Genomic DNA, 27443 nt, shown 5'->3' with positions numbered 1-27443 from the left:
CCCTGTTGGTGTGTCTGTGTGTGACTTGGGGACTGTGCTGTCACGGGTGAGGAGGCCAGCCTGAGAGTCAGGACAGAGAGAGAAGGGCTCTAAACACAGGCCGGTCATCTTGGAACAGGCTTTAGTGAGAGAAGGGACCGGGGTGGGGATTCTGTGCAGTGTGCCAGGCAGACAATGAGGAAATTATGCAGTAGATATAGCGAGAGGTCAAGTTCATTTGGGAGATGCCCTAACAATTCAGCGGCCAAGGTGCAATTTTGGACCTAAAACATTAGAAAGACATTGCACACTCTTAAGGAAGTTGAATTCTGGGAAGGTCAAGCCAACACAGTGTCATGAGGGCCAGGAGCCTGAAGATACCCCCGTAAGAAGGAGAGTGACAGCTACAGATCTGAATGATTATTCCTGGATTAGGAATCTGTGTGCTCAAAATAAGGGCCAGAAGCCACTATGGGCCCACTTCGTTTTCCTTGGCAAGAGGCACTGGGTGCAGGAGAAAGGACCAGTCTTAAAAATTTAGCATCACCGGGAGAAAAATGAAGTGCAGTAAAAACTATGGTTGGTTAAGAATGGAGGCATTTTTACTACAACACTGCACCATTGTAAAAAATCTGCAGGCTTGTGCCAAGGGGTAGATGCTGCTAAACTCCTCCCCGGAGTCTTGGGGCATTTGAGTGCTCTTGGCGCACTCAGCTCCCTGGAGCAGCCGGGAGCTAGGCCTCCTCGGGGCTTACATAAAGCATAGATCTTGCCCAAATGTGGAAAACCTTTAGGGACATGAAAACCATTAGGGATCCGTAGCCTTGACTTGAACCAAGCAGAATAAACAAACCCCTGCCCAAATTGGAACTCGCTGGACGCCTTTCAGAGTTGTCCAAGGAGAAGGCTGCAGCATCAAGGGTCTCTGAGTGGGTTTGTGTCTGGCTTTGGCCATGTAGCTCAAGTCTGATAAGACTGCGCTTCATGCGTCCTTTGTTGAAGTATCTTCACAGTTCAGTGCAAACCCACGAAAGAATTGCCTTGTGAGCCTATCACATACGCAGTCTCTTTTTGTCTGTGAAAGGGATGTCGAAGTCCCGGTTAGACCTTTAGGGTGTGCGCTGCAGAGTCAGGAGCTGGGCTGGACACATTCCAGAGAGCATCACATTTTCCATGCTCAGGGTCCTGGTGAGTTCCCAGCCACAATTTTTATTTTCCATATCCTTTGTCACTCTTTCCAGCTTCATGGTTCTGGAGTTTTCTGTATGCATGGCAGAGGGTAACTTTGTATGTTTCTCCCTGTAACTGTTAAGTGGCATTATTTTTACACTTTTTTAAAAAAAGATTCATTTATTTGAAAAGCAGAGTTACAGAGAGGCAGAAGCAGAGAGAGAGAGAGAGGTCTTCCATCCACTGGTTCATTCCTCAAATGGCCACAATAGCCAGATATGTGCCAATATGAAGCCAGGAGCCAGGAGTTTCTTCCAGGTCTCTCACATGGGTGCAGGGGCCCAAGGACTTGACCCATCTTCTACTGCTTTCCCAGGCCATAGCAGAGAGCTGGATCAGAAGTGGAGCAGCCGGGATTCGAACCGGCACCCACATGGGATGCCGGCACTTTAGGCAGCAGCTTTACCTGCTACACCACAGTGCTGGCCCCCATTTTACACTTTTTAAATCTCATTTTTTTTAAAATGAGAGAGGTAGATTAGATAATTCTGAATGTTCATTCATTCCCTAAGTAGTCCATGTAGCATCTGCTGTGGCCTGGACAATACACAAGGCACTGTTAGGGGATAACAGAGGTGGCTGGATTGAAGGCAGATAAAACTGGGGCTGGTGTTGTGGCACAGTGGCTTAAGTGGCCACTTGTCATGCCAGCATCCCATATCAGAGTGTCCTTTTGGGTCCTGGCTGCTCTGCTTCTGATCCAGCTCCCTGCTAGTGCACCTGGGAAAGTAGCAGAGGACAGCCCATGTACTAGGGCCCCTGCCACACATGTGAGAGACCCAGATGGAGTTCTGCCCTTCTGCCTTCAGCCTGACCCAGTCCCAGCCATTGCAACCATTTGGAAGTGAATCAGTAAATAGAAGGTATTCCCCCCCCCCCTCTCTTTCTCTCTCTTTCTCCCTCTCTTATTCTGCCTTTCAAATAAATAAATCTGTAGAAAAGAAGGAAACCATATACTCTTTCCCTGATATTCACAATCTTAAGACATAGATATGGACATCAAGATAGCAAACCAAGGCACACAGCAGCTAAGAATCAAGCGCTGAATGGTTGCAGACACATGGTCTGAACTATTCTGGAGCTAGACTTGGGCTCTTATCCTGCCTGCAGCACCATATGGGAAACACTGAACAGTTTCTACCATGGCCCTGTTGTAGGTAGAGATGAGAACAGTAACTACAAGAATAATAAAGACAGTAACTCTAGTAGTTGATGATTTAGTTGACAGAGAGTCATACATATCCATGAAGGAGTGGTTGGATTGTTGTATGATACATGGGAGGCAAGGATTGGTGATTAACAATGTGAAGTTTGATGACAGACCTAAATCTACACCTACTGCGTATAAGCTGTGTGATCTGAGGCAGGTCACTTAACTCCTATCATCCTGAGTTTTCAGCATCCTATCTGTGGAATGGAACGCTGCAGATACATGCCTTACAAAGTTATAATGGTGCAAAATAAATGAATTAATGAGTAGAACACTGTTCAGAAAAAGTAGAGGTAGAGCAAGGACACTCTGTGATAGCAGGAACAAAGGCTTAGCAGCAGGATGGGTCTCGGGAAGGGATTTGAAAGAGGGAGGAAACATGGACAGGAGTGGGAGAAATGGAACTGGGAACGGTGCCTTTGTCACTGTGTTAAGGTCAAAGCAGAATTCAGGACAGCAGCTCTTCCTGGCCCTTGCCCACAGGGTCCACGTCTCCCATCCACACCCAGTCCTTACCATGAGTCCGAGGCATATCAGTTGCAGTGAGCAAGGTCCCGTTGGTCTTCCCAACTAGCAGATGCACAGTGCACCGGCAAATCCTTTTTCTCCTTCCCTAGCTCAGCCATGAGAAAATGAAGTTTTTAATGCAAAATTTTCCTTCAAAGGACAAAAGGGAAGGGAAGGTGGGAAAGGGGGACAAAAGAAGGGGAAAGGGAGAGGGTAGGAACAGGACCTCAGTCCTCGTTCTCTTCCTTCCTTGTGACCTGAGTGTCTGGGCTTGCGGAGATTGAACCAGCTCTCCGAGAATGGGCTGCCTGCATGGCTGCCCTGTCCCTTCTGAACCCTCAGAGCTCTCCACATAGGGCCCGAGTCTTCCATCCCTTGGGCCCTGTTTGCTGCACTCTACCTTAATGTCACATTCTCATCCCAAAAGGTGGCTTCTAATGCTTAGTTCACCGGTTGCCTTGGATCAGTCCTTTAACCCTGGGGCACTGACAGCAGCCAACCAAGTTTATAGAAAATTCTATATTCTATTCTAAATGCAAATACCCTTCCCAGTTTCTGAGAACTACATGCCGCTCAGTTATTGCCAGTAACAAGAACTGCCACTTATTGAATTAAGTACTACCTGCCGTAAGCGATTTCAAGTGTTTTACCAACACCAATCTTTGTACCTGGAAGTGTGGTCCCAGAACTAGCAGAATCTTGGGCCTCACCTGAGACTTTAAGAGTCAGAGTCTGTGTATTTTTAGGTAAAATCCCCAGGAAAGGCCGGCGCCGCGGCTCACTAGGCTAATCCTCCACCTGCAGCACCGGCACACTGGGTTCTAGTCCCGGTTGGGGTGCTGGATTCTGTCCCGGTTGCTCCTCTCTGCTGTGGCCAGGGAGTGCAGTGGAGGATGGCCCAGGTCCTTGGGCCCTGCACCCGCATGGGAGACCAGGAGAAGCACCTGGCTCTTGGCTTTGGATCAGCGCGGTGCACCAGCTGCAGCGGCCATTAAGGGTGAACCAACGGAAAAGGAAGACCTTCTCTCTGTCTCTCTCTCTCTCTCTCTCACTGTCCACTCTGCCTGTCAAAAAAAAAAAAAATCCCCAGGAAAAAGTCTGGGGCCAAGTTCTGGCTGTGCCACTTACTATTATATATGTGTGCAATCTTAATCTTTTCTCTTGGGACTCTTTCTTTGAGCCCTAAGTCTCATTTGCTTTCATGATCAACTTTTAAATACTCTAAGCTCTTTCCATTGGCAAAATGTTCACGGGTTCTCTTTGGTGTCTAAACTCTAAATTCTATGGAGAGGCCAGAGGGGAGTTCTGATTGATGACTGTTCCCTTAGAGAGAAGGCAGGGGCTGGCAGGTTGGATCCCTTCAAATGAAGGGATTTCAGAGTAATTAGGCAGGATCCACAAGCTGTCATAAAACTGATTCGCCTTCTATTTTCTTTATTTATATCTGTAACTATAGACAAAGAGGAAATCACCGGGAAATTAACAGACCATTGAGTAGTAATCAGGACTTCCAGTGGAGTGAAGGAGCCTCAGGCCTTATGTGTATCAGTGACCCATTTCCCCCTTTCCCACGTGCTTGTAAACAAGTAAACAGGAACACGCTCCCCACGTGTGTGACAGCCTGCCAGGAGTTCATGTGGAAACATGCAGGCCTTCCCCTAATGGCGTAACCACCGTGCTGAGTGTTTTATGGGTTTCTCAGAAAGTCTTGAGAACGACATAGAGAGGGGAATTATGATCCTCATTTCAAAGATGAGAAAACTGGCTTGGAGACTGTAAGCTGGTGCTCCGACAAACTTCAGTTATTTAAGGAGAGAGAAGAGGAAAGATACTGGTGACTTCTGGGCACTGTTATTCTGAGCTGTTCATTGCTAGCCTCAAATGTGCCTGCCCCAGTCCACAAACCCAGGGCTCTGTGTTTAGGCTTAGTAGGTGCCCCTGTTTTAGTAGCTGTTAGAGGATGACCTGGTGATCCCACTGCCTGTCCTGCCTCCCTCTCTGGCCTCAAAGATGTGCCAGAGTGTCTGTTGCAGCCTCTTGGAATCTTTGAACCTGTGAGACTCAGAAAAGTGCTTTGCACCACCAACCATATCCTCAGATGTTTTTCATTCCTCCTGGCAGGGAGTTCACAGGAAGTTGACCAGATGGTCCGCTTTGTCCAGGAAGGTTAATTAAAGGGTTAAGCACCTAGAGAGTGGCTAAGAAGGATTTGAGCTTGGGTGTCCATCCCACCTCAGAGTCCAGGCCCCTGTATACTCTCCTTTATTTGATAAGCCCTGAAGAGACCTCTGCAGTGAATGAGGGTGCCCGATTCATGGGCTCGCAGCCCTGGTTGGCGCAGTGAGGTCTGGCAGCTGGAGGCGTGGACTGTTCCTGTCCAACTCTAGGAGCTGACATCTCCTTTATATGGCTCAGGGTCACCAGAGAGAGGCCAGTAGCTGTTCTGCCTAGGCCCTGGGACTGTTTTGCACCAAATCGCAGAGAAATTGGTCTTTGGGAGGAAATGTGAGGTCTCTGTCTGCATTTGTTTTGTTTATACATTTTGTTGGACTGGCCTCCATCCTTCCCCCCACCTCCCACCGCCAACACAGACATCATCTTGCAGCACCAAATGGCTCTTCTGACCTCGTAGACCCTGGCCTAAGGGGAGTTTTGTAAGGACTCCTCTTGGTCTTTCACTGCACAGGACATTCAGAAGATTGTTGCAACCATACACACCTGTGGGAGATAGGGGTAAGCTATAAGAGCGGAAGGGAAGTGACTGACCAGTTCTCAGGACAAACTGGTGGATGGATGGTCATAAACTCAGCCTAGGACATGTAAGGGATCAGAAATGCCTCCAAGAGTTTGGCCCTGGGGATGAAGGTGGTGCTATAAAAAGACCAAGAACATTACATCCAATTTGGTTACCCTGACGTGAGGTGCTGGGTATTCAAGTAGATGTACCCAACAGAAGCAGCAGGATTGGATCCAAGTGAGAGATCACAACTGGAGTTTCACATCTGTAAGTCTTCTGACAGCTTGAGATGGGAGTTTTTAGAAGAAGAGAACGATGAAAGAGGATTGAGAATTGAGTTCAGGCTGAGGAGCTGTGAGGAACCCCAGACACCAGCATCACAGCTGGAGAGTTGATAATTTAGTGTCCTGAACCAGATGTGACAACCATCCATGGTTTGTTGGACTTGTAAATGACCAAGCTTCTTCCACAAAACGACCTGATGGTGATATCCATGCTGTCAATTACAATGTGCCCAAATGTATCGATAGCCACTTTGGCAGAATTGTTTTTTCCTGTTTGATTCTGTCAGTAAAGATCTACTTAAATCATCAAGCATTGTCAAAAAAAAGTCACTACCAGTATTGAGTACGTATAAAACAGTTCTTGAACAACGTTGTGCATTACTGGATTAGCTAGATCATGTAGGTTGAAGCCACATAGTAAGTACAAAATAAATAAATTGTAGTAACATTTGGTCACCAAACAGAACACTGAAAGTCTTATGACTTGCCAGGTTTTGTTCCCATTTTAGTTGAGACGGTGAAATGAACAGTTCTGAGTTTGTACGTAACTTAAACTCTTGTATCCAAGCTACAAGAAATGGTTAAAAATGTGGGCTTTGGAGTCTGTTGGTCTGGCTCAGAATTCTGGCCACCTTACTCACTACCTGTGAATATATGGGCAGACTACTTACCCTCTCTTTCCTCAGCTCTACCGTGGAAGTGGTAAGTTCTATAAGTGATAGCAAGTAATATTATCAGTACCATTATTGTTGCCTTTTATGGAGAGAAAAAGAAGTTTCCAGGCTCATATATGTTTTTCTCATTAAAATAACTTTGACCTACCCAAAGTCTGGCGTAGGTTATTTCTGCAATAATCTGTTCTGAATCAGAAATATCACACACTGGATTTTAAGTCATAGAGCTATTTTAATTGATACTTGTGTCGTTAGGATTGCAAATGTGATTATAATAACAAATAGCAGTAAAGAGTGCATGCTTAGGGGCCGGTGCTGTGGTGTAGCAGGTAAAGCCACTGCCTACAGTGCCAGCATCCCACATGGGTGCCGGTTTGAGTCTTGGCTGCTCCATTTCTGATCCAGCTCCCTGCTGATGTGACTGGGAAAGCAACAGAAGATTGTCCAAGTCCTTGGGCCCATGCACCCACGTGGGAGACCCAGAAGAAGCTCCTGGCTGCTGACTTCAGATTGGCCCAACTCCAGCCATTGCAGCCATTTGGCTAATGAGCCAGAGGGTAGAAGATCTCTTTCTGCCTCTGCCTCTGCCTTTCAGATAAATAAATCTTAAAAAAATAATACATGCTTAAAATTTTAAAAATATTTGTTTCCTTTTTTAAAAAAACAAACATAGTTCTTAAAAATATCAGGTTGTTTGTGATTTGAAGTCATGGTTACACTCACATTCCAGTTTGCCTTCTGTTCTTGTACCAGTGTGCAGGTCCAAGTTGAAACCAAATAGACAGTAATGTCTCTTGGTCTTATACATAGCTCTTCGCAGTTAAACTGTACTTTAATATACTTGGATAAGATGACTTTAAGCATATGTAAATAAATGTAATGTGCCATAGTAATAGAATAATAACAAAGGCCACAAGGTCATCTCAATGGATGCAGAAAAAGAATTTGACATAATTCAGTACACTTTCATACATAAAAGTGCTCAATGAAGTAGGCACAGCAGTTCTTCCCCAGTCTGATAAACATGCATCTGTGAAAACCCGTGCTAACGCTGGGCATAATTGTGAAGGACAGAAACTTTCCACCCAAGATAAAGAACCTCGGAAGGTGCCCATTCATGCCACTCCCTGCAGCATACGCACTAGAGCTTCCAACCACGGAATTCAGGCAATAAAATGAAATAAAAGGCATCAGGATGGGAAAGAAGTTAAACTATATTATGACGTGCTCTCATTGAGGGGAAATCTTAAGGAATCCACCAACGCCATTAGAACTAACCAGTGAGTTCAGCAAGATTGCAGGATATAAAGTCACTTGTATTGCTATATGCTACCGTGAGCCACCTAAGACTGAAATTAAGAAAATAGTCCCACTTTCAGTAGCGTGAAAAAGTATTAAATACCTGGGAATAAATTTAACAAGGAAAATACAAGATTTATATACTATGAACTACAATACATTGTTAAAAGAAATTTCAAAATTTGTAAATAAATGGAAAGCACCCTGTGGTTATGCAGTGTAAGACTTAATATTGTTAAGAGCAATACTGCTCCCAAGTATTAGATTCAGTGTAATCCCTACCAAAATTCTGTCTTTTTTTTTTTTTTTTGGCAGAAATTAGCAAGTTCATTCTAAGATTCATATGGAATTTTGAGGGACCCAAAATAAGCCAAAACAATTTTTAAAAAGAAAATTTGATTTTAAAACTTACTACAGAGCTATAGTCATCAAAACTTTGTAATACTGGCATAGAAACAGATTTGTAGACCAATGGAATAGAATGGACAGCCCAGAAATAAACTCTCACATATATGATCAAACAATTTTTACAAAGATGTCAAAGCTATTCAGTGGGGAGGGAACAATCTTTTATTCTTTAAACAATTTTTTATTTATATAAGATGAACAAATTTCTTATATTCCATATATACAGATTTAAGAGCATAGTGATAATTCTCACCCTACCCTCCTTATTGTCTACATGCCTACCCTCCTTCCTCCTTTCTTTCTTACTCTTTCATTTAATTTTTACAATGACATACGTTTAGTTTATTTTATAATCATAAGTTTAATCCTCCACTAAGTAAAGGGTTCAACAAAACATTGGGAACAGTCTTGTCAATAAGTGGTGCTGGGAAAACTGGATACCCACAGCACACACACTCACCAAAAAAAAGGGGGGGGGGATTGAACCTTACCTTACATCACATATAAAAAGTTAACTCAAAATTAACTAAAGACCTACATCTATAAAAATCCTTAGAAGAAAACACAAGGGAAAAGCTTCCTGATGTTGGATTTCGCAGTGATTTCTTAGATACGATACCAAAGGTACAAGCAACAGAAGGGAAGCTAGATAAATTGAACTTCATCAAAATTACGAACTTGTTTACATCAAAAGGCTATCAACAGAATAGAAAGAGATACCACAGAATAGGAGATAATATTTGCAAATCACATGTATAGTAAGAGATTAATAATACAATACAGAGAGAGAACTAAAAATCGCACACACACACACACACACACACAAAGCCCAAATTTAAAAATGAGCAATGGGCTTGACTAGACATTTCTCTAAAAAGGCAAACAAAACAAAACAAAAAGCTATGTACAAATGGCCAAGAAGCTTGTGAAAAAATGTTCTGCCTCACTGGCATTAGAGATCATCAAATCAAAACTATAAGATGCCACGTTGCACCTACTGTAACAGAGAGTTGAAAAGAACAGAAAACAAATGTTGAAAAGGATGTGAAGAAATTGGAGCCTGTCACTTTGCTGTTGGGGATGTAAATTGGTGCGAACACTGTTGGAAACAATTTGAGCATCCTGAGAGTGCTGAATATGAGATTAACATATGATCGCACAGTCTACTACTAGATATATTCCCCTACATAGGAATACATATGTTCACACAAAAGCATTTACTCAAAGGTTCATAACAACATTATTCATAGTAGCCAGAAAACAAACAACCCAATGTCCATCATCTGATGAACAGATAAACCAGATTCGTACCCTGGAATTCAATCATAAAAAGAAATTAAGTACTGATTTATGCTACAGCATTTGATAAGCCGTGAAACCATTTTGCTAAGTGAAAGAAGCCAGACACAAAAGGCCGTGTATTCTATGATTTCATTATATGGAGTGTCCAGAATATGCCTAGCCACAGGGTCAGAAACTAGATTAGTATTTGGTTTGGGGCTAATCGGAGAGTGAAGTGACTGCCAACATGTAAGGGGTTACACATCTTGAAAGGTGATGAAAATGTTCTAAAATTGACCATGGTGATGATTACACAATTCTGCATATACTAAAAACCACTGACTGTAAAGTTTGAAAAGTACATTTTATGATATGTGAATTATATCTTTTTAATGGACAGAAGTAATAGTTAAGCATAAAGAATTTAATTTTTAAAATACACAAAAAAGTTTAACGTTTTTACGAGTTTACTTCTTTTTATTCATTTGAAAGGCAGGGCAACAAAGAGAAAGAGAAGAGAAAAAAAATATCTTCCGTTTGCTAGTTCAATCCCCCAAATGCCTATAACGACCAGGACTAAGCCAGAGCAAAGCCAGGAGCCAGGAACTCCATCTGGGTTTCCCGTGTGGGCGGCAGGAATCCAAGTACTAGATCCATCATCTGCTGCCTCGCAGGGTGCTCGTTAGGGAGCTGGATTGGCAGTGGAAGTGGGACTCGATCCCAGACACTCTGATATGGGATGTGGGCAAGCCCAAGAAGTGGCTTAACCCACTGTGAGCAATGCCCTCTCTAAGAATTTAATTTTGAAATTGCTTTGGGATCTTCTTGGGATTTTCTGATAATGTCAGGCTAAAAGGGATATGAGTGTTAAAAGGAAAAATCTCTTTCTTCCACACTCACAACACTCCTAACACCAAGTGTGTGGGATTTTTCTCCACCAAGAACCGATTTCCCAATCCGGCTTAACACACCAATCACAAGTCCTGGGCTTATACCTCAGGGCAAATCGGCTAGAAATCTGGGGTTCCCATGACCCACTGCACAGGTTCAATAATTTGTTATTGTGCCTCACAGAACTCAGGGAAACACATTGCTTAACATTTTCCGGTTGATTTTAAAGAATATTCAAGAACAAGCAGATGAAGAAGCAGAGGGCAACAGATGGGGAAGGGGGGTACAGGGCTTCCATGACCTCCCTGGGTGTGGCCCCTTCCCACCTCCTCCATGTGCTCAGTATTACCTCCAGAACCTCTATAAGTCCATAGTTATGGGATTTTATGGAGACTTCATCACGTAGTCATGATTGATTATTAAGTCAGTCTTTAGCACCTTTCCCCTCCTCAGGTGGAGTTGAAGGTTCCAAGCTTCTAGTCACTGCTTGGTGGTCTGGTGCCTAGTCCCCTCCTGAAGCTGTCCAGGAGCCTTCAACAGTCACCTCATTAGAACAAAAGGCAATCCTACTGGATTGGGTGTTTGGCAGAGTAGTTAAGTTGCCCGTTGGGATGCCCACAGCCCGTGTCAGAAAACCTTGTTTTAGTTCAGCTCCTCACATTGGATCCAGCTTCCTGCTGATGCACGCCTTGGAGGTACTAGGTGATGGCTTAAGTCCCTGCCACCCATGTGGAGACCTGGGTTGAGTTCTGAGCTCCTGCCTTCAACTTGGCCTGACCCTGGCATTCAGGGAGTGAACCAGAAGATCTCTCTCTTGCTCGCTCGCTTGCTTTTGAATAAGATGTAAAATTAATTAATAAATGTTAAAAAGATACTACTATCATATGAAACTCTTAGAAATTTAGGAACTTGGTGTCAGGAATTAAGGTCGTAAACCAAATATTAGAAAAAAAAAAAAAAAACCAAGATGCTCCCAGATCAACTCTGGATTCTACAGATGTTTTCTTTGTGGAGGGAAGAGATACAGATTTAAGAACTGCAGTCTTTTGTGTGCTTTTTTGTTGGGGAGAGAGAATTCAGGAGTCTGTTACTACATTGTGTGGTGAGATGACGTAGACATTTCTTTTTGTGTGAATAAATATGGTATCACTTGGAAACTTTTAAAAACTTTTTCGGTTACAATGGGCACCATACCAGAGGGTACAAAATACAGGTTATAAAAACAGTTCAAAACTTTCCATTGCCCAAAATGGTTTAATATATGACTAGGTCTCCCCATCTGGCTTTGAAGAAAGGACGCAGAATTTTTTCTTGCTCTTTCAAATGGTGAACTAATGACGATGACAAAATGAGTATTGGGACCTGAGCAAGTAGTAAACATTTACCTGTGTTTGTTCATTTCAATGTCTCCACCATCTCTATGACACACTTTTTTAGAAGCTTCCCAAGGTCATGCAGCAGGTCACTGAGCTGGGCTGCAGCCCTGTGTCTGTGTGATTCCCCCACGACCTCCCTCATACTGCCTGGATTTTATTCTCTATTCCACTGTTTTCTAGGCGTTTATAGCAACTGAGATTCTCATCACAGCAAGTAAGAGAAGTCATGGAGTAGAGAGGGAAAGCCCTGGACTGGGAGTCAGAGACCTTGAATTCTAGTCCCATTTTGCCACTTGTCAGGTCAGTGACCTTGGAAAAGAAGGTTGACCGTTAAGAAGTATGATTTTCTGATCGGTAAAGCATGGAAAATTTATCCCAGCTGGCCCTTTAGTTCCTTCAAGCCTGAGTCCTGCCTCGTTTTCCTGCCTCTGAGAAACATCTGATCATCAGACATGTATAGAGGCCAAAAGGAAGACAACCTTGGAGTGAGTATAGGGTTGTGATGTCAGGAGGCTGGGCTTTGGTGTCTGAAGGGTTGGCACGGGTTCCTTGACTGAGCTCAGTGTAACAAGCTACTTAACCCGTTGTCCCCAACTGCCAATGGGAATAGTCATAGCAGAGTGCTGTGCTGTCTGCATAGAGAGTCTGTAAGGGTGAGATATGTAGAGTTTCATGCAATTCCTGACACTTAAGCAGTACTAGAGTGGTTATTATATAACACTGAACAATTTATTTATTATTACCATTATTATTTAATATTATAACATACAAACACAGAGTCCCTTCATGGTAACTGATGTGTGTTTAAGCAGCTCAGCCAGGTCAGACTCTGGTGCCGGGCAGTAGTGGACTTGGTTCTAGAACTGTCCGTATCTCCTAGATCAGCCAGTCCTTCAGGACTGTGCTACTGCTGGAGTCCTTTCCTGTAACTGTGAGTCAGTAATGCCATTTTCCCTATACAGGAATGCTTACCATATGAATTATTATTTCTTACCCAATGCAATCAGAAACAGGTAAGTGAGAGATACAATGAAATAGTGTGCCGAGAGAAGAAAATATGGGGCAACACTAATCCTTGGAAATTTCCCAGTGTGAGTAGGGAATTTCACTCTTATGGTGTTATTTTGTAACATAAGCATCTATAAAAGATGTATTTCCAAGTTTGTTTATCACAGTGTTATTTATAATGAAAAAAATTGCAAGCATAACATTAGCCACTAACGAGCCAGTAGTTTTAACCTCCAGTCAATGTGCGTGACAGTTTATTTAACTTATTTAAATAGAATTCTATGTTCTCTGACTCTAAATTTGTAAATATTGTATGAATTTATAGAAAAAAAGCATGGAAAGTTCCAACAAAATATTAGAGATTATGCCTGGATGTGGGATTATTTTAATTTTCTTCTTTACATTTTTTACACCTTCACATGATGTGTGCATATTTCTTAGAAAACCAAGAAGCCAAAATTGTTTTTTGTAAATTAGAATTCTGTCAGAATTTCTTTTCTATTCTGAGGCTACTCGGTAGATTGTTTTGTTTGAATACATCTTAACTCTTAGTCTAGACATATTGTTTTTTCTTTTTATAGGACTGACTCAGAAATAATTTGCTCCACTGATCTTTGTTAACTCATCTTTGTCATATATTGTTGAGGAAAAGCCTAACACGTTTGTTGCAAGATTGATTTTGTTACTTTGAAAACCAACAACAGATAATGAGAAAAAGGTCACCAATTAACTTGCTTTCTAAATCCATCACTGCACTATTGAAAACAATTTTCAGTTCTGCCTGGGATTGAGTGTTTTTAAGTTAACTCTGAATCTTCTAAAAAGAAATCAATGTCCTTTCCTCTGTCTGATTTCATACAATTAGAGGTGTAGTATTAAATTTGCAGTCGAGAATCTAATGCACAGCAGTTTTTAAGACGTGTCTACAACATTAAATCAAAGGAAAATGGATTAGTAGACACAGTAAGTCTTACCTACTTTCTTGTCTAAGTTTCACTTTTCAAAAACAATAATATTGACTGGAAAAACATTTGGACCATCCAGATGTTGAATCAGTTTTTTTTGTGCATGAGAAGGTTGAGTTTTTGTTCTCTGGATGAGCTTTTCTGGTATCACTTTGATCTGTTTTTCTTTTAAACACTGTTACATGTGCATTACAGAAAAGTTAAGCAAAGGAGAAGTATATAACATATAAACACTATTGATATGGTGTATACTGGTGAGATATGCAAACATATACTTACAGTTATAAAATCCTTTTGTTCCCCAATAGGATCATATTCCATTGTCCTCAACTTGCTATTTTTACCTAAATTTAACACAAAACCAATTCCATTTCGATACACCATATAAATTTACCTTACTTTGTCTTGCAAAAATTAGACTTAAAATTTTGGTTTGCCTTTCAAAAAAAAAAAATCGTGTGCCCATTTCACCACCCCCTAGAGAATAAGAATGAAAGGTCAACTTGCAGAAGCAGAACCACATGATGAGTTGTGCCAAGTTGTGATATAATATGAAACTATGATCAGAAGGTTGTTCTGCTTAGGGAAGGGATACCTTCTAAAGACAGATTCTTATAAGGCATAATTCTGCCTAACTTTCCAGCCTCATTTGGTGTGTGTGTGTGTGTGTGTGTGCACGCGCCTGCTCGTGTGCACACGTGCACACAAAACACACTTAGTAGAAAATTAGGGGAATGAATAAGTTGCCTCTGCAGAGGATCCAAATGCTCAGTGTAATAGCAGGCAGACTTTTGTAGTCAGTGCTGGGTTTCCATTCCAGCCCTATCTCTTAGAACCAGGTTTTTTTTTTTCCCCAGCACATAGCTTAACATTTCTGATCTCTGCTTCAACATCTTTACCACGATTACAATCACACTTGCCTTATGGGGTTCTTTGTGAGAATTAATGCAAAGGGCTAATAAATGGGGAGGAGCAAGAGGTAGGTGAATAACTCTTATAGGGACAGCTAGGAAACAATTAGGATGATCAAGCCAAGAGCATCCCAGAGTGTAGAGTTTGGAAGAACTTTGCAGGAAAGAGAGAAAAGTGCCAATGTTCTAGTGAATATGTGATGGGTGACACTGGCTCTTCCCCACTCACATTCCAGAGCCCTCTATGTTTGCCATAGAACGTGCATCACCTTCTAACATGCAGCAGTATGTATTCATTATGTCTATTATTCATCTGTAGGACAGTCTCTCCTGGGATTTTTTTTTTTTTTTGACAGGCAGAGTTAGACAGTGAGAGAGAGACAGAGAGGAGAAAGGTCTTCCTTCCATTGGTTCACCCCCAAAATGTCCGCTACAGCCGGCGCGCTGCACCAATCCAAAGCCAGGAGCCAGGGGCTTCCTCTTGGTCTCCCATGCAGGTGCAGGGCCCAAGCACTTGGGCCATCTTCCACTGCCTTCCCAGGCCACAGCAGAGAGCTGGACTGGAAGAGGAGCAACCGGGACTAGAACCCGGAGTGCCGGCACTGCAGGCGGAGGATTAGCCTAGTGAGCTGCGGCACCAGCCTCTTCTGGGATTTCTATATGAGCAGGGATCTTTTCTTGGTGGATAAATCCCAACATCAGCATAACCCGAAACAAAGCCTGGCACACAGTAAGCACTGAATAAACAAATGAAAGGACTTCTGCGAAGCGTTTCTTAGACCCATGCACATGTATCAGTGATCACAGGCTGACCCCTGGACACTGAGCAAGCCCAAGATAGCTCAGGCTCAGCGTGGGGGGTAACACTGAGTCCCGGGCCATGGGCCAGCACCTTCAAGCTCTCTCTCAGTTTTTGCCCATTCCAGGACTGACACTCATAAACTGGATTCTTGGGCAAATCACATAACATAACTCCAGCTTTATAAAAAAATAAGTTTAGCAGTGCCTACTTGTGAAAGGAGACTTTCACATTATGCAGATTATGTGAGATTATCTTTTTTTTTTTTTTTAACAGGCAGAGTTAGAGAGACAGAAAGAAAGGTCTTCCTTCCGTTGGTTCATACCCCAAATGGCCACTACGGCCAGCGCACTGTGCTGATCCAAAGCCAGGAGCCAGGTGCTTCTCCTGGTCTCCCATGTGGGTACAGGGCCCAAGCACTTGGGCCATCCTCTACTGCACTCCCAGGCCACAGCAGAGAGCTGGACTGGAAGAGGGGCAATTGGAACAGAATCCGGTGCCCCAACCGGGACTAGAACCCGGGCTGCTGGTGCCACAGGCGGAGGATTAGCCTAGTGAGCCGAAGCGCCAGCTGTGAGATTATCTTATAAACTCTAGATTTTCATATGAGACATAGAAAGGGAGACACCATGGTTTTCCTTCCAGTATGGACCAGAAAGCAAAAAAGAGAAAAAAAAAACTGGGTAATGAAAAATCATCTATTATTTCTCACTTTATGTTTCTGTGTGAGAGCAAACTGTTGAAATCCTTACTTAATGTATACTAAGCTGATCTTCTGTATATTAAGATAATCGAAATGAATCTTGATGTGAATGGAAGGGGAGAGGGAGTGGGAAAGGGGAGGGTAGTGGGTGGGAGGGACGGTATGTGGGGGAAGCCATTGTAATCCATAAATCGTACTTTGGAAATTTATATTCATCAAATAAAAGTAAAAAAAAAAAAAAAAAAAAAAACAACTGGGTAATGACAGATTCTGCTGAACTCTAGCCCAAACCCAAGGCTCGGCTCTCGGATGGGTTCAGAAGCTGAACAGGTTTTTTTTTTTTAATTTTTAAGTGTTAGCCCTAGGGGAGGGGCTTCTCCAAGGAAACCCTACTCCAAGGCATTAAGTGAATGATTATTAAGGCAATATACTCCTCAACGTTAGAAGCTTATCCCACACCCCTCTCTGGGAACTCTGGGCTGTGCATTTATGGACAACCCCTGGGAATGGCAACTTGAAGACAAGGTCAAGGGCTGGTAATCACTTGGAAGGAAGGAAAGAAGTTGGAAGGAAGGAAGGAGGTAGAGGAGGAGAGAGTATGTGGACTGTCAGGAGGGCTCTGGGGATGTGTCAGCTTCTCCGAGCAGCATCCCTTGAGACAATATGTGGCTGGAATCCCCCTGGGAGGAGGATTAATGTCTAGATCTACCCCGAGATCCCCAAAGACTAGGATACGTGGATATTTTACCTCTCACCACCCCTGTCTGCCTTTGTTCCCTCAAGAGCCTCATTCCTTCTCTAGTGCCCACTGGGAAATACTTGCATGCTGGCACTTCACAAAGTTCATGGAAAGTGAAATTAAAAGGTAAGATTAGTGTAGTGAAAGAAATTGAAACCCACGCATAGTTTTTTTTCCAATATATGCATTTTTCCATGAGCTTTTTGGAGGTTCCTTGAAGCCTCTTTCTTGGTGTCCTACAGTAATACTCTGCCTCTCAATGTAAGCTTCAGCCATGGAGGAAAACGTACTGGGTGGTGTTGTTGTTTTTGAAGATTTATGTATTTGAGAGGCTGAGTTACAGACAGGAATACAGGTCTTCCATCCGCTGGTTCACTCCCCAAATGTCTGCAATGGCTGGAGCTGGGCCGATCTGAAGCCAGGAGCCAGGAGCTTCTTCTGGGTCTCCCACGTGGGTGCAGGGGTCCAAGGACTTGAGAGCCATCTTCTATTGCCTTCCCAGGACATAGCAGAGAGCTGGATGAGAAGCAAAGCAGCTGGGACTCAAACTGGTGCCCGATGGGATGCTGGCACTGCAGGCATAGGCTTAGCCCACTACACCACAGTGCCAGCCCCTAATGTACTGTTTTTAAAATAAGCCATGGTCTGTCTTTCACTCTTAGATCTTTAATAGGATTTCAACAACATGGTGGACCAGGCCTCCTTGGAACCACCAACCTCACGCACTCCCTAGGCCCTCTTAGGCTCTGTCCCGTGCTGAGAATTGCTGAGTGTGCAGGGAAATGTGTTGAAGGGATTGTGATTCCTGTCAGTGATGCAGAGGCGGACAGTGAGGTCAGTGAGGGCTGCAATCTGCTACGATATTACAGCCCCCACATGGGAACTGCTAGAGGCTTTCAGAAGTCCTACAGTTAAAACAGGAAAAAAAGTCTGTTTAGCCCAGTATTTCCCTAAATTATTAACCAAGGAACCACACTTTGCATAAATTCAATGTAACGTACTTGGGAAAATGCCAATTTAAAACATGGGAACATTCTTAGGAACCCTTGGGAAGGAAAGGCGAGGGCCCGTCTGAGCGTCTGCGTGCTGCAGTGTCACAGCTGTGACATCGTGGGTGAAGGGTGGCTCCAGGCTGACCCACGACGGGAGCTCTCCACCCTCTGGATCAAAGCCTTACCTTTGTCATCGAAAGAGGTGATTTTACCAGATCGCTCCAAGTATAGTAGTACAGCGATTGACCTATGCTAACTAAAACCACATGGGATGCATCTGTAAACCAGAGGTCAGTGGGCCGTACATAGTGAGATAGAAACACGGGCTCTTGAGTCAAGTATCTCCCGCTCCATCCCGGCTCTCCAGCACACTGCTTTGTGGCCTTATGTGAGCCTGACTTCTCACCAGTGGTACGGGTAGTTGTGTCTGTCTCCCACATTCATCCCTGTAAGGCACTTGGTACTGGAAGCTTTTATTTGAGCAGAGAATCAGAATCAGTGCTCCAGTGTCAAGTGGTAAATACTTCCAGACCCTGACAGTATGTAGAGACACAGCCCAACTCTGCTGTAGAACGGTTAGCTGAAGAACATGAGCTGAGACCACACACTGGTTGTTCAGAAATTTTCTTTTTATTTTGACAGGCAGAGTTAGACAGTGAGAGAGAGAGAGACAGAGAAAGGTCTTCCTTTTTCCGTTGGTTCACCCCCCAAGTGGCTGGTGCGTTGCGGCTGGCGCGCTGCGCTGATCCAAAGCCAGGAGCCAGGTGCTTCCTCCTGGTCTCCCATGGGATGCAGGACCCAAGCACTTGGGCCATCCTCCACTGCCCTCCCGGGCCACAGCAGAGAGCTGGACTGAAAGAGGAGCAACTGGGACAGAATCTGGCGCCCCAACCGGGACTAGAAGCCGGGGTGCCGGCGCCACAGGCAGAGGATTAGCCTAGTGAGCCACGGCACCGGCCAGAAATTTTCTAAAAATGCTTTCACAAGAGAACAACTACAGTGTCCGGTGGATTTTTTTTAATTTAATTCTCATGAGATCACTAAAGATCTATTTTTTTTAAAAATATTTATTCAAAAGCATTACACAAAGGAGAGGCAGAGAGGGAGGGAAGGAGGAAGGGAGGTCGGTCTTCCATCCACTGGTTCACTCCCCAGTTGACCACAATGGTCAGAGCTGCACCGATCTGAAATCAGGAGTCAGGAGCTTCTTCCAGGTCTCCCTCATGGGTGCAGGGGCCCAAGGACTTGGGCCATCTTCTTACTGCTTTCCCAGGCCATAGCAGAGAGCTGGATCGGAAGTGGAGCAGCAGGACTCAAACCGGCGCCCATATGGGATGCCAGTGCTGCAGGCTGGGGTTTTAACCCACTGTACTACAGTGCCTCCCCCCTGCCCGCCCTGTGGATTTTTTAGAAACACTGCTCCACTGCTGATGGGAGGATACGGGGTCATGGAACTGCATGGTCTTTAATCTGATGGAGTGAAGATGGTCCCGTGTTGTACAGAGGAAGGCCAGAGCTAAGCCCCAGGGCCCTGTGGCATGGGAAGGGGAAGGAGGAGCTACTGAGGAAGGAAGAGGAAGTGCGATGGGACAGGGGCTGACAGTGCAGAACTAAGGAGAGAGGAAATCACATCCCGAGGACTTCTGAGATGTTTTCTTGATAGATCATGTGAAATCCCTGAGCAATCCGCTTCAGGGAAACCCACATGAAAGGTCTACACTCCATTTCAGGCTTCTAGCATTAGGTTTGTGTTTCCTTTAAGGGTTATATTGGGTGCATACTGAGACACAAGGGGTATCTGGATTTATTAGAGTTACACTGACCGGGCTTCTTCTTCTACTTTTACTCAGCATTTTTAGGACTCCTGTATCGCTGGTTCCCACCAGCCACTGCACTCACTGTTGTAACAACATGTGATTCATATCAACATATATTGCAGTTTCCAATATATCATCTTACCTTCTATTGTTTATGTATTTTATTATATCATCTCTCCTCTTAATGTAATAGGCAAGTGGCGGTTTCATGAAATTTGGAACTTATTTTCATTTCCTCTGTAGAATGCATTAATTTGAAATCATGTTTCTGTTGATCACTTCTGGGAAGAGTTCCTCTATGCAGCTAATTCCATTGTGCATACATTATTAATATCCAGAAACCACAGTCTGCCTCTGTCATTGGGCTATGTTCTGACTCAATTTTCAGGAAATCTAGTTACTTTCTAAACCATTCAGATAAAGAAATTTTGGAGAGGGGGCCAGCGCTATAGCATAGTAGGCTAAGCCTGCTTTGCCAGCATCCCATATGGGCGAAGTTTCGAGACCCAGCTGATCCACTTCTGGTTCAGCTCCCTGCTGAGGTCCTGGGAAAGCAGTGGAGGATGGCCCAGATGCTTGGTCCCCTGCACGCACATGGGAGACCTGGAAGAAGCTCCTGGCTCCTGGATTTGGATCGGCCCAGCTCTGGCCATTGCAACCATTTGGGGAGTGAACCAGCAGATGGAAGACCCCTCTCTCCCTCTCTCTGTAATTCTGCCTCTCAAGTAAATAAATAAATAAATCTTGGAAAAAAAAAAAAGTTTTGGAGAGTAAGGCCTGGTAGACTAAATTTAAACATTTGCCTCATTATAACTTTTTTGAATATGAATTTAGAGAGAACCCGATATAATTGGAATGGACCCCTTTTTGCTACAGTAGATGTTTTTGGTAGTTTGTACAACAGATGAATAAAAATACCTAGAATAAATTCCTTCCTTCTCTGCTTGCCTTTTAGAATCAAAGAAAAGTAATACTTGGGATACTATGGATTTTATGGGGAAGGCAAAACAGAAGTTTTTACCTGCAGTCTGTGCAAAACAAGTGCAGACTTGGATCGGTGGAGATTAAACTTCTCTTTACGTGGCTCCAGGAGGAGATTCCTGCATTCCTCCAGGAGGAGAGCGCCTCCCGTGGTTAAATGGCTGTGCTGTCAAGAGCTTTTCCTGTGTTTATGATTCAGAGGCAGCTGGGCTGCTCAGTGGAAGGAGAGTTGAGGAGAGGACATTGGGGCCCAGCAGTGCCATGTCAACATGGCGGCCAGGATGGACCTGGTTCCCATTTTTGTTTCCCACAGCCTCTCCCACCTCCTCCCACCCCCCGTTGGTTTACAAGTAAGGACAAACCATTGGGGCTTGATACTTTTGTCAGAGGATGGGGTCATCACCCCCCAGGAGGAGACTTCAGGACATGTAGACTACCCTGCAGAGAAGGAGCAGAATGAAGGGAAGGGTTGTGATGATTCAAGCTGATCCCTTGTGTAGACAAAGAAGTTGGTTGAAAGAAAGGGATTGAAGGTGACAATTACTACAAAAGCAAGTTCTGGAAGAGACAACTGTAGATTTAATCACAAACCCAGATGGGTCGTAGGAGGAGGTACATAGCGTTCTCAGAGAAGGAGGAGAAGATGGAAGAAATAGGCATTGAATTGAAGGACTTCCTGATACTTGGCCTTAATTGTCTCAGCACAATAAGCTGAGAAGTGATCGAACAACTCTATGGGAAGCAAAAGTGGCTTTGGCCGAGTGAAGATACAAAAGGCATGCTGTTGAGGAAAAAGGGACAGTGGGTAGTTGAGGGAAAAATCAACAACTTCATGTCCATGTTTAAAGCCAGCCTCGGGGCCTTTGTGCAGTTAGGTAACAGGAGTTAGCAGTGGCCCCATCACTAAGCAGCATGATTGTCAGTGTCACTATAAGATGGCCCAGAAGCTGAGGAAGTGGGGGATTAGAGTTTGCCCAGGCTTGCGGAGTAGGAAGTTCATGTGGGAGAAAACCAAGGTGTTAAAATGCTGACCATGGCACCATATCAAGGCCAAGGAAGTAGAAGGTTGTTGAGGATGGAGAAGGTTAACTAGAGAGGGTCGAAGGGAAGATGGAAGTCAAGTTCAGGGGTGATGACTTCAGAGCTCAGTAACAGAGATGAGAGCAGTTTGGCACAGCAGTTAAGACGCTGTTGAGGATGCCCACATCCCAGATAGAGCACCTGGGTTCTAGTGCCTTGGGAGGCAGCAGGTGATATCTCAAGTACTTGGGTCCCTGCCACCCTCATGGGAGACCTCTATTGGGTTACAGGACCCTGGTGTCAGAGTGGCGCAGCCCCAGCTATTGTGGGCATTTGGGGAATGAATGGGTGATATGAAGTCTGAGTGTTAAGGCATCATCCCTGTGAACTTTGCTGTTGTCCACTGTCCGGGCCAGAAGACAATGAGGTTTTATTTTGGCAAAGAATCACTAGCAGTGTTTTAAGGGAAGACAGGGGTGTTAGACAGATTCTGGGAAAATAGAATGTGGTGCCCTCCTGAAGCACAAAGAGAAGTGGGCAGCAGAGCACCTGGGAGGGGCTGTGGAAGGAAAAGCTGTGCGCTGGATAGAAAGTGAAAGCAGCTGGGGCCTCGCAGCAGCGTCTTCTCAAGTGGCTCCACGGATGCTGCTCGTGCGGAATGGTGTAGTGGTTCTGGGGAAACGCTGGGTTAACTTGAGGGCAATGGGATTCTTTACTGCAAGCCCTTCAGAGCCTTAAACAAGGTACCCACATGCCTCATGTGTCTCCAGGAAGGGGATGTGGGACACAAGTATGGGACATTTCCCCAACTTAGGTGAACACAAAGAGATTTTTCCTTGCAGATCCCAGTTTGAAGATCATATTTTGGGAAACTGTTCTAGAGCTTATCATAATTTTCAGAGTTTGTTGAATGAATGGTTAAGTGGATGAAGTGAGTCAGTTCTAGGCACAAAATAAAAAGAAAGTATGTATGGCATTTCAATTCAGGGAATCATTTTGAGCCTGGGAATTCTCTCTTTGGTACTTCCCTCTAAGGCACTCTCCACCCTCTCTCCTACATCCCTCTGCCACCTTCTTGCAATCAGTAATGGACCAAGGAGTAAGATTTCTTTATTTTGATACATCTCCTTGTTACCTATGCCTTCATTACTTTAATATGTGGTTCTCTTCTTGCAAACCCCCAAGTGGCTTTCAGTGAAATCAGGCTCTGAGGGGGAGAGTTGGAAGATCACAACATGATAAAGTTCTGAAACCTTGAGTACAAAGGGTTCCGGGGTGCCCAGGTCTCCTGCATGTTCACAGACAACATGCACTGACACACTTCCCCACCACATAAGTCTGGGTTCTTCCCATTCAATTGCCTGTGCCCACACTCACCTCATTTTTTTCAACTCTGTTGGTTTAGCAAAGGAGGATTAAGGAAGCAAATTGTACTCTACAGAGTATCATGGTGACCTGCTCAGAGGCTAGTGTGCTAGATTAACACTCCTTCTGAAAATGGAAAACCAGGCCCCTCCCATCTCCTAGAGGGAGTGCTGGGGAGATGGATGAGATGTCAGAAATGTCCCCAGACAAGAATGATGGTAGAGAGCTATTCACCAAGCAAAGGATTTGATCAAGGAACCTACAAGGTTTGACTGGCAGTCAAGTAAATATCTATTATAGGAGATCCCAACCTTGGTGTAACCATGGCTTTTGCTGCTTTATTTCAGAACGCCAACCAGGCACCTCTATGGCCAGTTCCAATGCCCTCCCTTCAAGTTCAGCTGGAATCAGCAAGGAACTGATCGATCTGCAGCCCCTCATCCAGTTCCCAGAGGAAGTGGCCAGCATCTTAACAGAGCAGGAACAGAATATCTACCGAAAGGTCTTGCCTGTTGACTACCTTTGCTTCTTAACCAGGGACTTGGGCACACCAGAATGCCAGAGGTCCCTGCCCTGTCTCAAAGCATCCATCTCAGCATCGATTCTTACCTCTCAGAATGGAGAACGCAACGCCCTGGAAGACCTTGTGATGAGATTTAATGAGGTAAGAAGCCACTGTGGATCTTTTCATGTGTGAGTCAGTTCTGAAGAGGACAAGTGTGACCAGGGTCTGGGGGCTCTTATAATGGAGCCTCTGTGCAAGGTCCTGGGACTTGGGTCACTTGGGAGGTACAGAGCCAATGACTAGCATCCATCCCTGTGGCCCTGGGAAAAGGAGGAGCGACAGTAAAGAGAGACAAGTTGCCTGCATGCTGGGGTCATGGCAGTCTGTGCTCTGGGACTAAAGGGGTGTAGTCTCAGCATAGTGCAACCCTACACCCAGTATTTTCTAGTCTACATTTTGTTTTAGGTTTAATTTCTTTTATCTTGAATATTACATCACAGGATTTTAATCCATGTGTTTGTTGAATTTTAGTTGATTGAACTGCCCAAACAGTTGTTTCCTATTTCAGTCTTAGGAAAATCTAACTAAATACTTAGGAAAGACTTCCATTCTGGGTCACATATGTCTCTGATTGACAGAGGATCATTTGGCCTTTGTTGCTTAAACACTACCTAGCTATGGCAGCTTACCCTGCAGCCTCCAAAGCTCTCCAACCAAGACCGTGCTGGTGGTTGTAAATGCCAGTGACTGTGGTAAGGCCCAGTGAATGCAGAATGTGTCAGGCTGAGCCTGGGCAGTTCTACGTCTAGATATATTCTGGATACAATTCCTCACAGAGAGATCCATTGTGCACAGGGATAGCTACTGTCCATCTAATGTTGCCATGCTAACTATTTCACATGTAGCTCTTATTTGCTCCTCAAAACGACCTTGCCGGACAGATATTGTCATGAGCCCTGTTTACCAATGGGGAAATGGAGGTTCAAGGAAGTGAATTCCTTGTTGAGATTCACATGCACCTGAGCAAGCCCAGCGACCAGGCAGTGGGTAGCTGCAGTAACCTGCCTCACACCTGCATCGGGCTCATGTTGGGGGTGGATCCTGATGAAAGGGGAGCTTCCCCATCCCATCCCAAACTGAATTAAGAGTCTCTGGGAGGCCACGTGGGAGCTTGCAAGCCCTGCGGCCCCAAAGCTGTTTTTGCAAAAATAAATCTCCTGATGTTCTTGATTTCCTTTCTGATAAAAATGGAGTGGAAAACGAAAGTTCCAGTAAATTGAGTGATTTCAATAGTAGATTTTACTGTATCTTGTGAATTATTTTGAACTTACAAATGTACTTGCTTTTACATTCTTAGGACCCTATTTTTGTCATTTTGTTTAAAATTCGACCTGAACTTAAAAGTGAATTACCGGAACTTTTAAAACCTAATTTTAAATTAAACTTAGATTTCTTCTATTCACTGCCATTTTAACCTTGGGAACCAGAGGAGAATCAGTGATTTCACTAATTCAGAGTTAGTGATTTGACCCACAGCTGGGTTGAAGCATGCCTTGGACTATCTCTGAAAATAGTTTAGCTAAGCAACTTCAGAACATAAACAGGATTTCTGGGAAAACACTTAAACTACTTGAGAGAACAGTCTGTTTTCAAGTATTCTCAAGCATCTATTTTCATACAAATTATGAGTATGCTGATTAAAAATCAGCCTTATGTCCTCATTACAGGCAGACTCCAAATGACCTGCATTAGGTAACACTGGGATAGCTAAATTCTAGTTGCATTATAGATCAATGGATAGAAAAGCTGAGTTACGTAAAAAGAAAATTACTGCCGGCACCGCAGCTCACTAGGCTAATCCTCTGCCTTGCGGCACCGGCACACCGGGTTCTAGTCCCAGTTGGGGTGCCGGATTCTGTCCCGGTTGCCCCTCTTCCAGGCCAGCTCTCTGTTGTGGCCTGGGAAGGCAGTGGAGGATGGCCCAAGTGCTTGGGCCCTGCACCCCATGGGAGACCAGGAGAAGCACCTGGCTCCTGCCATTGGATCAGCGTGGTGCACCGGCCGCGGCGGCCATCAGAGGGTGAACCAACGGCAAAGGAAGACCTTTCTCTCTGTCTCTCTCTCTCACTGTCCGCTCTGCCTGTCAAAAAATAAAAAATAAATAAAATAAAAATAAAAAATAAATAAAAAGAAAATTACTAAATTCAGATTTTCACCTATTTAGAATGGCCTTGTCCTCAAATCAGCATGGTTTATATACTGTAAAGAAAAAGAAGAAAAGGGGCTTGCATTTACCTAACAGATACTCCAGACTGACCATTTTCACATGTTTAATCCCATTTAATCCCTGTGACAGTGGTCATTAACTCTGTTTTGTAAATGAAGAAAGTGAGGCATAGATAACCAAATAGATAATGATAGTGTTGGATCATGACCATAGAGTAATCTTGAATCTATACTGATAAAAGTAAATGGCAAATAAATAAATGAAAGTGTTAGGGTGGGGAGGAGGTAATGCTCTTACTTATAAAATCGTTCTAATTAATAAATGGGGAAGGAACAAGGGATATAGAACATCATCAGCAGAACACAACAGCAGTAATTGTTGCAGGCAGGAACCACTGATGAATTTTGACATAATTTTGGGTGAAGTAAGTCTGATGAGACACAGAATGTTTGCAGAGTCTCAAAGAATGTCTCCACAAGATGTTTATCAATTACAAAGTGTAAAATAGGGGCCGGCGCCGCGGCTCAATAGGCTAATCCTCCGCCTAGCGGCGCCGGCACACCGGGTTCTAGTCCCGGTCGGGGCGCCGGATTCTGTCCCGGTTGCCCCTCTTCTAGGCCAGCTCTCTGCTGTGGCCAGGGAGTGCAGTGGAGGAAGGCCCAGGTGCTTGGGCCCTGCACCCCATGGGAGACCAGGAAAAGCACCTGGCTCCTGGCTCCTGCCATCGGATCAGCGCGGTGCGCCAGCCGCAGCGCGCCGGCCGCGGCGGCCATTGGAGGGTGAACCAACGGCAAAGGAAGACCTTTCTCTCTGTCTCTCTCTCTCACTGTCCACTCTGCCTGTCAAAAAAAAAAAAAAAAGTGTAAAATAGAATAGTAGCGAAACCCAGTAGGCACTGGCTACACCAAGCGATCAAGATGAACATGACCGTGTCAGCAGGTACCTCCTTCGAGGACGCCCTGGGAAGGCCGGGCCATCATCCCTAGGATGTTCTTGCCAAAAGGGCTCATTCTAAATGATTTTAGAGCATCAAGGCAGCCCAGAATTCGACTCTTCAAAGTCATGTCAAGGTCAAGAAAGGTAAGAGAAGCATGAGGACCTTTCAGAGACCAGAGGAGACGAGCAGATGTGACGAAGGGACACAGCAGCGGAGCCCCGTGGATGGTGGGCTAGACAGCGGCACGCCTGGAATCCCTGCAGAAACTCTAACAAGGCTGCAGTTAGTGCTGTGGTGTCAATAATAATTTCCTAGCTTTGATACTTATATTATGATTATGAACGATGTTGCCATTCAGGGAAGCGGGGTGAAGGGTACACAGGCATTCTCTGTACTATTTTTGGAACTTTTCTGTAAATCTAAAATTACTTCAAACACAAAGTGTTTTTCAAAAAGCAGTGAGCTCGGAGAGATTGAGTCACTTGTCCAGGGTCAAACAGTAGCGGATGGGTGATCAGTATCCAGATCTGTCTGTCTGCACGGTCCCGTTCTTCTCACCCAGCTCCCTCTCTGCTTTGTTAACTTACCAAGTTCGGGT

General features: G+C 44.4%; 1 protein-coding gene across 20 annotated transcripts in view; it reads left to right on the top strand.

Annotated features, from left to right (window-relative positions):
- The window catches only part of PLCE1 (phospholipase C epsilon 1), a 311578-nt gene that overhangs the window by 139185 nt on the left and 144950 nt on the right, over positions 1-27443 (top strand). For all 20 annotated transcript variants that reach the window (XR_016222119.1, XR_016222118.1, XR_016222117.1 and 17 more), the window contains exon 3: positions 23524-23840. Coding sequence is in view for 16 of the 20 variants with exons in the window: in XM_051823420.3 (XP_051679380.3) it covers positions 23524-23840 (317 nt within the window). In the remaining 4 variants the exon portion in view is untranslated. The remainder of the gene's footprint in view (positions 1-23523; positions 23841-27443) is intronic.

Source organism: Oryctolagus cuniculus, chromosome 15, assembly GCF_051225735.1.
Source record: "Oryctolagus cuniculus isolate XC-2025 breed Fujian yellow rabbit chromosome 15, ASM5122573v1, whole genome shotgun sequence".
In the NCBI taxonomy this organism is placed as follows: domain Eukaryota; kingdom Metazoa; phylum Chordata; class Mammalia; order Lagomorpha; family Leporidae; genus Oryctolagus; species Oryctolagus cuniculus.
This window is presented reverse-complemented; position numbering and strand designations above follow the sequence as displayed.